The sequence below is a fragment of the Cnephaeus nilssonii genome (genome assembly GCF_951640355.1).
Source record: "Cnephaeus nilssonii genome assembly, chromosome: 6".
Taxonomy (NCBI): domain Eukaryota; kingdom Metazoa; phylum Chordata; class Mammalia; order Chiroptera; family Vespertilionidae; genus Cnephaeus; species Cnephaeus nilssonii.
Genome location: NC_137077.1, coordinates 39,124,320 through 39,137,820, shown reverse-complemented (window position 1 = coordinate 39,137,820; position 13,501 = coordinate 39,124,320). Strand labels below are relative to the sequence as shown.

At 39.0% G+C, this 13,501-nt stretch overlaps 1 protein-coding gene across 1 annotated transcript in view; it reads left to right on the top strand.

Annotated features, from left to right (window-relative positions):
- The window catches only part of CPNE8 (copine 8), a 195,622-nt gene that overhangs the window by 124,271 nt on the left and 57,850 nt on the right, over nucleotides 1–13,501 (top strand). The window contains exon 11 of the mRNA XM_079775534.1: nucleotides 10,394–10,469. Coding sequence (XP_079631660.1) covers nucleotides 10,394–10,469 — 76 coding nt within the window. The remainder of the gene's footprint in view (nucleotides 1–10,393; nucleotides 10,470–13,501) is intronic.

Here is a 13,501-nt window from a genome sequence, read left to right as displayed (position 1 = left end):
TCACCAGCCAATTTTATAGCCAATATGGATATATTATTATTACCAAATATAAATTTAGAAAATCTCTTCAGCCTTCTTTTGTCACTGCCTAACCTCTTATCACCCATCTGATAGCTGGGGGAGGCACTTGAGGCTCAGAGAGACATCTTGACTAGATCTCTCCTTCCCATGCTTTGCCTCTCTTTAGCAGCTGGACTGCCTTTGAAGGTGAATTGGCAACTGAGCCAAAGAGAGCCCAGTGTCAACTAAACAACCTTCTAGGAAATGACATCAAGATTTGTTCACCAAAGTTTGCAGTTTCTTGCAACTTTATAAATAATTCACTTGGGTAACATTTTACCCAGAATTGCACAATTGCCTCAAAAGTCTGAAAATCTAATTTTGAAAAGAGTCTTAATAGGAAAAAGTCATTATATCTTTATATTATCCTCCAGTCTGTGACAGTGCTTCAGTCTTTCCTTGTCTTTCAGGGCCTCCACACTTTTGAAGAGTATAGGCCAGTTATTTTGGCTAATGCCTTTCAATTTTTGTTTGCCTTATTTTTCCTATGATTAGATTTGATTAGGCATTATTGGGGAGGATACCAGAGAGGTGATGTGTCCTCATCAGTGTTTCATATCCAGGGGTAGTTGATGACAATATATGGTTTGAAAATGTCACCCAAAGCTATTCGATTGTTTAGACTAGTGAAGAGATAAAAGGGGAAATGTATCTCTGAAGAGACAAGAGTTGGATTGGGCCAAGGGATTGGAAGTAGGAGATAATGAACTCTTCTCCCTGTGTCTGACTTATCCTGCACACTTCCAAGCTACCACCAGGCAGAACAGGACAGATTCCTCTGTCATGGCTCCTGAGCTCCCTTCCTAACTGAAATTCACTCTGACAGGTCTAAGCTTTTGTCTGAACCTGAATTTCTGCTTCAGTAGCCTGGGGGTAGTGATAGTGGAAAGAAGAGCACTAAATGAGTAAAAAGCATTCCAAATAATTTGATTCCTCTCTGACCTTATTCATGTGCTCAAAACAAGCATTAAAAGACAGGGTTGGTTGAAAACCAACATACAACTTGCATTATGATTGAAGTGGAAAGTTTATATTGAAGGTACTCATTATGTCTGGGAATAACAGAATATTACTGTAGAATCACTCTTCTCACTGGAGCCTTTGAATTTTACACATGATGGGAAATTATAATCAGATCAATCAATTAAAGGCATAGCATTAATCTCTTCCTTAATCATTGACTTTGATGGATATTTTAATTTTATTCAGGAGGCAAATAAGGCTTGTGCTTGTGTGTAAATAAAAATGAAAGGATTGTGAGTATAAAGACATTTGCTTGTGCTCCGCTGTTGAATACAGTGATTTTCTAGTTACCTGATCTGAAATGAATTGTAAGTCAGTGGCATAAGGGAGCACAACACCATAATTCAAGGTGCTATGTTTTGCCTACAAAGCATAAATATTTAAACATTTGCATTACTATTTCTGAATGTGTGGATTTAGTATCTGTGACATATTAACTCATGTTCTTTCGGGTATGATTGAAATATTACATTCAATCCTTACACCCCTTGGGGGAGGGGAACACACAAATCCTCGTGTTCTATGAAACATTAAAAGAAAATCTCATTTCAATGTCTTGCTTCCTTTAACTGGTGCCAGCTTTGTGATATGATATGGCAGCCATGTTGCAGGTGAGAATTTAAGATTTTCATTCTGTTCATGGGAGGAGCAGTACACAAGTGCACCCCAGTCTCCCTAATTTCTCTAAAAGTTATTTATAAATTGAAATTTAGAAAATCAGAAGCAGAACTGGAAACCTAAAATGCTGCTTTTGTGTGCATTTTATTTTTAAAGGGAAGGTTGTTTATGCAATGCATTTTATGTTTTGTAAGCTTGTTATTGTAAATATTAAGGGATATTAAAGCAAGACTTGTTGCTTAGACTTCCAAGACCAGGACTTCTTTATATTTAGGGACCATGTACTGACATTCTTTTTACAGAGGTCATATTAGTCTTATCTATAAAAAATATATACCGTATTTTCCGGCATATAAGACAACTGGGCGTATAAGATTTTCCTGGGTTAAAAAGTCGTCTTATACGCTGGAAAATACAGTATATTGGACTATATTGATGGGATTAGATATAATGGATTAGATATATTGGACTACCGTATTTTCCGGCATATAAAATGACTTTTTAACCCAGGAAAATCTTATATGCCCAGTCGTCTTATACGCTGGAAAGTACGTTAGTTCTTAGCAGGTAGTTTTTTTAATGGAAAATGATAAGTATTTCACCATAATAAAATGTTCTTTTTTATTATTATTGGGTAAATAATACAACCATAGATAATTGTATACTCTACCCCCTACCCTGGATAATGCATTTGCCAAATTCCCAACTACTATGTTGCTATTGTCAGATATTTTAATTCTACATGTATTTTAAATCTCACCAGCCATTTTTATAGCCAATCCTATATAATAAAAGGCCAATATGCAAATTGACTGAATTGTGGAACGACTGGTCGCTATGACGTGCACTGACCACCAGGGGGCAGACGCTTAACGCAAGAGCTGCCCCCTGGTGGTCAGTGTGCTCCCACAGGGGTGTGCAGCTCAGCCAGAAGCCTTGAGTCAGGCTCATGGCTGGCGAGCACAGGGGTGGTAGTGGGAGCCTCTTCCACCTCCATGGCAGCGCTAAGGATGTGCGACTGCTGGCTTAGGCCCGTTCTTCCCCGCCCCCCCAGTGCATGAAATTCATGCACTGGGCCTCTAGTATGGATATATTATTATTACCAAAAGTCCATAATACATTCAGATTTCCTTAATTTTTACCTAGTGTCCTTTTACTGTTCTATGATTCTATCCAGGATACCATATTACATTTAGTTGTCTTATGGGCCCTTAGGCATCTCTTGGCTGATGTGTGTTTTTTATGGTTAGGCTATGGATGTGGACTTTTGAGAGGAAAACCACAGAGGTAAAGTGCCATTGTTACCATGTCATATCATACTAGCAGCGTGAGTTACCACTGTTGATGTTAACCTTGATCATTTGACTGAGGTAGTGGCTGCCAGGTTTCTCCACTATAAAGCTACTCTTTTATCCCCTTTCTACACTATACTCCTTGGAAAGAGGTCACTGTTCACAGCCTACACTAAGGCGTGGGAGTTAGACTCCTCGTTAAGGGCAGAATATTTACATAAATTATGTGGCATTCTTCTGCATTGGAGTTTTGTCTCTTCTTTCCATTTATTTTGTTATCCAGTCATTTATTTATGTTGTGGACATTTATTTTATCCTTTGAGTTATAACACAACTTTGCATTATAACTTTACTTTGTTGCTCAAATTGTCCCAGCTTTGGCCATTAGGAACTCTTTCAGTTGTCTCCTGTGTTCCATATAACACAATTTTTGTGGGTTTGTTGTTGTACATTTTTAAAAGAAACACTTCATTATTTTCTGGTATCAAGATCATCCTCCAGGTTTATTTTTCTGCCCCAGTCCTAGGATTAACCATGTCTACAAGAAGGCCTGATTTCTTTTATTTTTTTTTTATTATTATTTTTTTTAATATATTTTATTGATTTCTTACAGAGAGGAAGAGAGAGGGATAGAGAGCTAGAAACATCGATGAGAGAGAAACATCGATCAGCTGCCTCCTGCACACCCACCACTGGGGATGTGCCCGCAACCAAGGTACATGCCCTTGACCGGAATCGAACCTGGGACCCTTGAGTCCGCAGGCCGACGCTCTATCCACTGAGCCAAACCGGTTTCGGCGCCTGATTTCTTTTATTGCATAATGGTATTATAAATCAAGAGCTGGGTCCTAGGTATGCTCATTGCTACTGGGGTGACATTGCTTCTAATCTCTCTCACCTGACAGAGCAAGAACATATATGTCTATATATTAACATATATATGCATATCCATATGCATATGTATAGTATCCCCAAAAATATATACACACACTTTTTTAAAAAAATATATATATTTTTTATTGATTTCAGAGAGGAAGGGAGAGGGAGAGAGAGATAGAAACATCAATGATGAGAGAGAATCATTGATTGGTTGCCTCCTGCATGCCCCCTATTGGGGATCAAGCCCACAACTCAGGCATGTGCCCTTGACTAGAATTGAACTCAGGACCCTTCAGTCCACAGACCAATGCTCTATCCATTGATCCAAACCAGCTAGGGCTATACTCTCATTTTGAATAATTATAAAGGCAGTGTTTATTAAAATACATTTCATTTTTAAAATTGAGCTATCAGCTGGTAAAGTATATATACATTTTTTGGGACACCCTGTATGTATCTATAAAGAGGCTATAGTCCTATCTAATAAAGAGGGAATATGCTAATTGACCCTCACGCCATCACAAACATGGCGGCGCCCACAGACAATAAGGAGGGAATATGCTAATTGACTGCCCCGCCCCCAAAGATGGCAGTGCCCACAGCCACAAGATGGCGGCACCCAGTCCCCTCAGCCCCACCGGGGCGGCAGGCACGTGTCAAGGCCAGGCCCATCCCCAGGCGGGCCTGGCTGCTCTGTGTGCCTGCCTCCGGAGTCCCCCAGTCCCCTCAGCCCCCCAACCACCCAGGGCCAGCCTGAGGCACAGGCAAGCCTCAGATGGCAGCTGCCCTGTCGCCCAGGGCTGGCCTGAGGCGCAGGCAAGCCTTGGATGGTGGTTGCTCAGCCACCCAGGGCCACCCGAGGCTCAGGTAACCAGGGCCGGCCGAGGCTTGCGCTGCTGGCAGTGGCAGCAGCAGAGGTGTGATGGGGCGTCGCCTTCTCCTGATCTCTGGGTCGCCTCCCACCCCTGAGGGGTCCTGGACTGTGAGAGGGGTCAGGCCGGGCTGAGGGACCCCCCCACTCCAGTGCATGAATTTTCATGCACTGGGCCTCTAGTATATGTATAAATATCATACAGATAGTATAACCATCTGTTTTTATATTAAGCTAAATATGATTCATATTAGTGTCTCTAATCTGTTAACACATCTGGCTTCCTTCCTTGCTTATCTGTAAACTCTCCATCAGTGAGAAATCTGTTCCAACTACCTGCTATTTATTTACTTGTGCTATTCCAGTGTACATTAATAGCAAATTCAGAATTGTTAACATATATCCTATATGTATTGTCCTGTGGGACACAACTTTACCAACCAAAGAACAGCGCTTTTGCCTTCAATCTTACAGATTTCAATTTTCAAAGTTACTTGGGTCATTACCTTTTCTCTCCACCCTCTTCAATGAGGTTCATTCATACATTTGTAGTATTATTGGGTTATATTGGTTCTTTTATATTAAAAAATTCTTTTTTGTCATGTTTTATTCTGGCTATCAGATTTATTAATACCTTCTGGCTCTGGTATGTTTAAATAGCTTCCTTTAATTTAAATACATCTTTCTCAGCCTGACTACTGACAGTGTTAACTGGGAATAGAAGAAATATCCCAACGAATATGTTCCTTTAAAAAAGTTTATCTAATTTCACAGTCTCTGGGGGATGTATAATTTTTGAAAAATTAACATTAGTTCCAATATGTTCACAAGCCACAACATCTTCCACACAGCTTTAAGAGCAAGGTGCAGGATGGTGAGCCATGTCCACCTGGGATCAGGCAGGGGGAGGACTCACCACACGCTGGCTCTTTCTGCAAATCTGCTTCCTGTCAATTTACCTACGGGCAAAAATAGTGCACGTTTAAGTTTAACATAGGCAGTGCTTCAGGGCAGGGGAGGGGTGCTCCCCCCAGGGATTTAAGACATGTCAAAAGGTTTGAAATTGACATTTTACTGTAGAATTCTTTGCCTTTACTGATATCACTTCCATAAACATTGTGCTTAAAACTGTGTTTGCGTGTGTTAGGGGGTGGAGGGTGTTCAGAAATGCAAAAGTTAGCTTTCTTCAAGAAGTGTAAAGTTTGCCAGGGAGATATAAAACTTACTCTCAAACAACTATAACACAAGTTAGAATTTGGAATAGATGAAGCCTAGAATGTGTGGTTAACAGCTTGCTCCTTGGATTCAGACAGAGCTGGAGTTTGGGTTGTGGCTCCACTGCTTAGGAGTTGAGTTGTTTTAGAGAAGATACTTAACTTCCCCAAGACCTAGTTTCCACATCTGTACCATCAGGGTAACAACCTCTCTGTATTATTACATGTAATTGTGCTCATGATATATTTATGTAAATGCATTAACACAGTTTTGAACACATAGTAATCACTCAATAAATGTTAGCTTTATAAATATTATATGTATTTAAATAGTTTCAGTTATCTGTCTGCTCTAATAGAGACTACATTTTATATTGAAATATCATTAGTAAAATTGTGAAGTGGAGAAAGTTCAGGATGTCTGGGAATGTGGCCAGTCCCATTTTGTCCAGAGTCTGGGATGTGTGTGGAGAAGTCCTGAAATATGAGATAAATCTGGAAGGGTCAATTAAGTTGAAGATTTAAGAGTTTGTTGAGAGAAAAATTGAGGAATCAGATCAGGGAGTAAACTCTATCTTGTAAATGTAGTAAGAGAGGCTTATAATACAGGAAAATTATTTTAGTTTCAATTAAGTTAATAGGAAATAGCGAAACAGTATTATTGAATCACAAGGAAATTGTGATTTATTATGAAAATCTTTTTGTCATATTTCTCTGTATAGTGAAAGTTGTTTCAGTGTTATACCATTGAAAATCATGAACAGATATAAATATTATAGCAAATTTAATTTTCCTCCCTTTAATCTTAATAAAATCTAGGAATAATTGATGATAGGGGAAAAGATAATTATAAGAATAAATCAGTGAAAACTGCGTTTAATACTTTTTTAAAGTACTAATCTATAATTTAATATACAGTTTTTTAAGTAGGACAGGTGACAAAGAAAACTATAGAAATGTCCAATATTTTGAGAAATCTATAATAAAATTGACCTAAGAATCTCTCCACTTATCCACCCAAATTCTCTGATTTATTCTGGAGACAAGGCACCTTACTTCTAAGATTGACTCTTTTATTGTGCTACTTACTGCCTTATGTTCATGAACTTTGAACACATTCTCACCTCTTGATCATCCATTTTTAATTTCACAGAAATGTCTCAGAGGCTGAAAAGCAATTTGTGATTCACTTAATTCATTTTCTCCTCTATAACACAAGAATAGCATTGCATTTGTTTGATATGCAAATTCATTTTTAAATTCAAAATAGCCATCTTGAACAAGATTCAGAATGGGGGGCACGTTTTTACTCATTTTTTAAATTTATTTATGTCCTCTTATTCTTAAAAGGATCCAAGGCAGCTTATAATAAGATATAATAAGCATATTATACAAAGCACATAGTAAAACCTGGTGAACTAAAAAATGTGAGGAAATTGGAGCCAGGGGGAAATATTGGTGAGCTATTGGAAAAGTCTGTAGGGGACAGTCAGAGCGTTGTACGCCCTGGGACATGGAAGCTGACATGCAATGCAGTCCATCCTCCCTTCCCGAGAGCTGCCTATCATTATGGAAAGATTTACAAACCTCGTGGCTGAAACAGTCTAGTCCTGGAGGCACCCACTCTTTACAATCCCGACCCCTATTGCCTGTAATCTGGTCCTGGGGTGCCTGGAGGCACCTACCCTCTGTGACCCTCCCCCCCCCCCCCACACACACACCAGCCCACATGTTTTGTAATCTATAATATTCTACCTTGCCTACTTTCCCATGCTTATAATTCCTACTTTTCCACGTAATCTTTGTCCTTCTGCCCAATATAAGCAGCTGGCTTATGGTGAGAGGCAAAGCAGATTTTTGTGGATGGCCTGCTGCTCTCCCATACTGCCGGCAGTATTGGAATAAACACTCATGTATGATTCAACCCTGTCTCTGCTTAATTGGCTGAAGTAGTGACAGGCAGCCCGGACCCCTTGGTTGGCCAGTTACAACTGGACTGGCTTTATCTAGATGGATGTATTACTTGGGACTTACATTTCCTTGAGACCAGTAAATATTGCTTGTCTCTACCAAGTTTTTGATTAGTGTTAAGTGGCAGGAATTTAATGTTAACAATAAGAGTTGAATTTAAACAGTTAACCAAGTGGGATTAGGATTTGTAAAATCAGAAAATTTCCATAAGGGCTTAAATGATTCAGGCATTATTTTTAAGGCCTCTATAATAGATTCCTACCACCCGTGTGGTGAGCTCTGGTTATATTAGGCTTGTCCATACTTATCAATATCAAAGTGTTGTGGTGAAGTCCTATAAATAGAGCCTTTATCTCAGTGATTATTACTTAAGATATCAGAAACACGCATAGCAGTGGAGGAGGATATATTCTAAACAGAATCTCCATAATTCAAGTTGTTGAGATCCGCAGAGAAATATATCACAAGTATTAACTTGCACTTCTGAAGGTCAAGGAAAATTATTTATAAGAAATGTATTGCACTGCCCTAGCTGGTTTGGCTCAGTGGATAGAGTGTTGGCCTGCAGACTGGAGGGTCCCGGGTTCGATTCCAGTCAAGGGCACATGCTCGAGTTGCAGGCTCGATCCCCAGTAGGGGGCATGCAGGAGGCAGCTGATCAATGATTCTCTCTCATCATTGATGTTTCTATCTCTATCTCGCTCTCCCTACCTCTCTGAAATCAATAAAAATATATTAAAAAAAAGAAATGTGTAGCACTAAAGTACTGTTTTATAATTTTTCTTGTGTATCTTGAAAGAGTGAGAGTGCTAGGGGTTTGGGCTCATAAATGCAAATGTATTTATCACAATCTTCAATTAACTTTTTCTTTCACCATTTTCATGTGTATAGATCTATTTCTGAAAATTAAATCTTGAAGAGGTTAAGGTGATACTGGGGTAGAGGAGTGCCATGTATAGAATACTGTGGTAAATGTAAAAGATCTTTGAGATAGAACTGGAGGCTAGATATCTAAGTGAGCTATATTTTAAATAATTCTTTAAATTTTTTTTAAAAATATGTTTTATTGGTTTCAGAGAGAGGAAGGAAGAGGGAGAGAGCAATAGAAACAGTGTTGACCATTAATGATGAGAATCATGGATTAGCTGCCTCCTGCACACCCCCTACTGGGGATGAGCCAGCAACCTGGGCATGTGCTCTAACCAGGAATAGAACCATGACCAGGGTTTCATAGGTCAGCACTCAACCATTGAGCCACACTGGCTGGGCAATAATTCTTTTTAAAGAAACACTTCCTATTGCAGAAATTCTAATCAAATGAAATGACAGCCAGTGTTTTTCTTCCGCATTCCATCTTTTAGAAATTGTATTTTGCTTGGCTAGACACAACTTATTGTGGCTTGCCATTGGTCATCAGTTCTATGGGAGGTTTATAGATTTTAGTGGCTCAGCTAAGCATTAAACCCGGGTCGGGGGTTGGGGAAATGTCCATTTTTATGATAATGAACAGATTTCATTTGCAAAGCAAATGAACTAATCTTAATTTCTATGATATGAATAGCAGCAAGATCCCTTATGTTTGTAATAGGACTTTAGCTCCTACAATCTTCATCTTCTTCCTCTGAGGCACTACATTTTACCATGGTACTGGATACCAACATTTCACCCTTATTTCTTAGCAGTGTGTGTTCAACCTAGTGTTGACCATTAAATTAGCAAAGAGTAGTGGAATACAGTTCCCTCTAAACTGATGAATGCGTAGCATGTCTTAAAGTTGCATAGATTAGTCTCAGTAATCATGCTGATACGCATTTTATAGTTAGTGCTAACACATGTTTACTCAACCTTACCCCTCCCACCGAAACTGAGAAGGCATCTGTAGAAGGCCTGCTTTCTCAGTGGCTATTGCTTTAAAAAGGTGAAGAAACTCAGAATAACCATGTTGGTACTCATGGTATACTTTTAAATGGTCCTTATTGAAAATAAGGCTTGGTGACTATTATCCATGTTAACAAGGGATAACCTTTTAAAAAATGTGTCCTATTATATCATGATCATAGGAAAGTTTGGTGATTTTTTACATTTGTGATTATTGACATGGGTAATAATACATTTTTGAGTGTCTTAAACTTTCATCCAAATAAATAATTATTTTATACACAGGAGTTGAAATGTTTTTGAAATATGAATTGTTAAGCTAATATTCCTGTTTAAAATATTAATATTGGTGGGATAAATTAAATATTATTTGAATGCTAACAAAATGTAATTTTTGAATACACAAAATTTGGGGTTAAAGAACAATGAAATTACGTATCAGTCTCCTTTAAAGTATAAGTAAGTTATGTTTATAACAATACCAAGCATTTTCTTCATGATTAAACTATACATTTCTTAAAAGCTTTAAACATAATTGACAGATATATGAAAACTAATACTATATATCTTTTCTCCCTTAATTTTAGTCATGATTTCATTGGAGAGTTTACAACAAGCTACAGGGAACTTTCTAGAGGGCAGTCACAATTCAATGTGTATGAGGTAAGAGGAATTTTATTTTATTATTTCCTTGGAAATAAACACATTTATGCTTTAAAAGTATAGACTTTGCAAAAGATAGTTGTCAAAGGTTAACTTAGTGTGTATATATATATATATATATATATATATATATATATACACATATATATGTACATACATACATACATATATATATATATATACACACACACACACACACACACACATACACACTGAGTGGCCATATTATTATGATCTCTGAATGCATAATAATCTGGCCACTCAGAGTGTGTGTGTGTGTGTGTGTGTGTGTGTGTGTGTGTGTGTGTGTGTGTATTAGAGGCCTGGTGCATGAATTCGTGCATGGGTGAGATCCAGCCAGTCTGAGGGGACATGGGCGGTTGGCCAGCCTGCCTGCTGGTCGAACTCCTGGTCGAGGGGACAATTTGCATATTAGCCTTTTATTATATAGGATATACACTGAGTGGCCAGATTATTATGTGTTCAGAGATCATAATAATCTGGCCACGCAGTGTATATATAAGAATCTTTAAAATTATTGACAGACTTGTTTCTGAAATTAAGTGATATTATTTCTCTTCAAGTGACATGGTTTTTAAACCTATTTTGAGACATTTAAAGTTTTTGCCTATGTAACTTTTTGTTATTTTTAAAAATTTCAATAGGATGCAAGTTTATTTATTTTTCTTAAGCTTTACCCTTCATGTTTTGCCTTCCCACCAACCTCCTCCTTAAAGTCCTCTTAAATATAAAGAGTAAAATATGCATTTTAGTTGTGTCTGAATGGTGTTATAAATGAACTGTGCTTGGCTTAGTGTGTTTGTGCACATTCACTGTGGTTTAGATAAAGACTGAAGGGAATGGCAAGGCATGATTCAGTCATTAAAGAAATCTAAATTATTAAAGCAAACACACTAGTGATTTCTGCCTTAACTGCCAGGTCTATGTTGAGCATATTCTATGTTTTAGTACTGTTAATCCTTGAGCTGTGTTATCTGTACATTCTCTATATTTTTAAATTTAACATACATGGATAGCAGATGAGAATATCTCAGTATTTAGTCAATAATGGTAACTATTTCCCTGCCAGATTGATGACCTCTTTTAAGTTAAGAGTGGAGGAATCACCTCCTTCTACCACCTTCTTACTGGCCTAAAGCAGTTGTATTCCATGCATTCATTCAGGCGTTAACGTATAAATGAAATATTTATTACATGGCTTCTATATTCTCACTCTGAATCAGGCCCTGGGGACACAAAGATGAATAAAAATTTCAGTGTCTGATGGGTGAGACAAACACAGGAAATACATTTAGTGTATTTTGAAAACTGCTATATATAATAGTTTATACTTAGTGGACTATGAGTTATTTGGGTTGGGGGCAAACTCAACCCAAGAAAGCTTCGTAGGTAAAGACAAAGATGGAATATGGGATCAGTTTTTATATCTAAGTCTTTCAAGGAAGGAATATTAAGGCTCTAAACAGGCAATGAAAGTAATATAAGACAGGCTGTACTTACATAGAAGCCTGTTTTCTCTGTCTACCCTCAAAGCTGAGGAGGAACGGCATGTGTACCAGTGCTCCTGGTACTTCGGACTCATCTACTGCCAGTCACCACATAACCCTCCACAGACCAACCACTCTGCATGCGTTGGTACACTCCTTATGTGCCCCAACAGTGTGAAACTCTGCCTTGGCCATCACCTGCCCTTCTAGCAGATTCGTGGTCGGCCAGCAGTTAAGGATTAGAGCTTCCTCGGGTCTTCCCTGGCCATTGCAGAGACCTGCACATATACTTGACCTTCTAGATCCCCAGCAATATGCCTGAGCTTTTAAAAACCTAGGTTAGTTTGGCAGGTAAAGCTTGTCTGATTCATGGGATGATAGCATTACCTCCAGAATTGGAGTCACACTGGGTTGGAGCTCATTTTGAGGCTATTGCTAGGTCTACAGTGGGGTCCTCAGTTGGTGTGCTTATTACCAGGGGCTCGATTGGTCCGGAGGTGGAAGAGACTGGCTCTAGTGCCTTGCTCAGTAGGGTGGTACAGGGTCTTCAGTCAGCTAACCTGTACCACCAGGTAGGTGTGGCATCTGCCAGGTGCCTGGGAGGGCTCCCCCTTAGCAGGCTGGGCCTGGACCATGCCTAAGAAGGCCTGGAACTAAGCCCCGTGCCTGTTTCAGGTTCCATAGCCAAGACTGAGATCCGTAGATCTGGCTCTGGAGGCACAGATGAGCATGTGTCCTGGGTGGGCTGGACCCAAATATAGGGATATTTCAGGATCTCCTGAGGTGCACATGAGTGTTTTATGGTGGGTCTCTGTGTCAGCAAGATTGCTTACAACTGTGGCTGGGTGGGTCTGGAAGTGAGTGTTGGGCCCTTTAATGATCTAAGGGGTTGCAGATAGGATCATTACCCTGGATCTGCAGGACTGTTGGTGGACTGCAGCTGTGAGGGGGCCGGACCCAAGTAAAGGGCCCTTTTAGGATCTCCAAGAGTGCAGATGGCGATGTGTCCTGCTGGCTCCATGTGCCAGCAAGCCGTCAGACTTTTTTAATCTTTATGATTTTGCACTCTGTTTCAGCCAACCTGGGCCAAGTACTTTTTCCTCTTTCTAGAATGTTGCATTTGTCTATTCCCTTTCATTGGAGCCCTAGTTTAAATGAATAAATTCTAGTCCAAATAATACTTATAAATTCTTTAATTTTTATTTCCCTATCAAAGTGCGTCCTTTACATTTTGGATTGAGACGTGCTGAAAGAACCTTTCTTAAGGCACTTATCCTGTTAGATTGATTTATCCTATTAGATTAACAGGCTTTCCTCGTCTTTATGTTCTCTCTATCCTCCCGTATCTGACACTGTAGGATGCAGTAATATTTCTCATGGCACAAACAGCCCAAAATTCAGTCTTCTGTCCACAAATTATACCTTTACCAATTATTGTGCAGCCTGGTGTCTGGTTTAAATTATTACCAGAATAAAGCAATATAGTCCATAGAGCCCTTATATATCCACATATTTGGGTGCTTT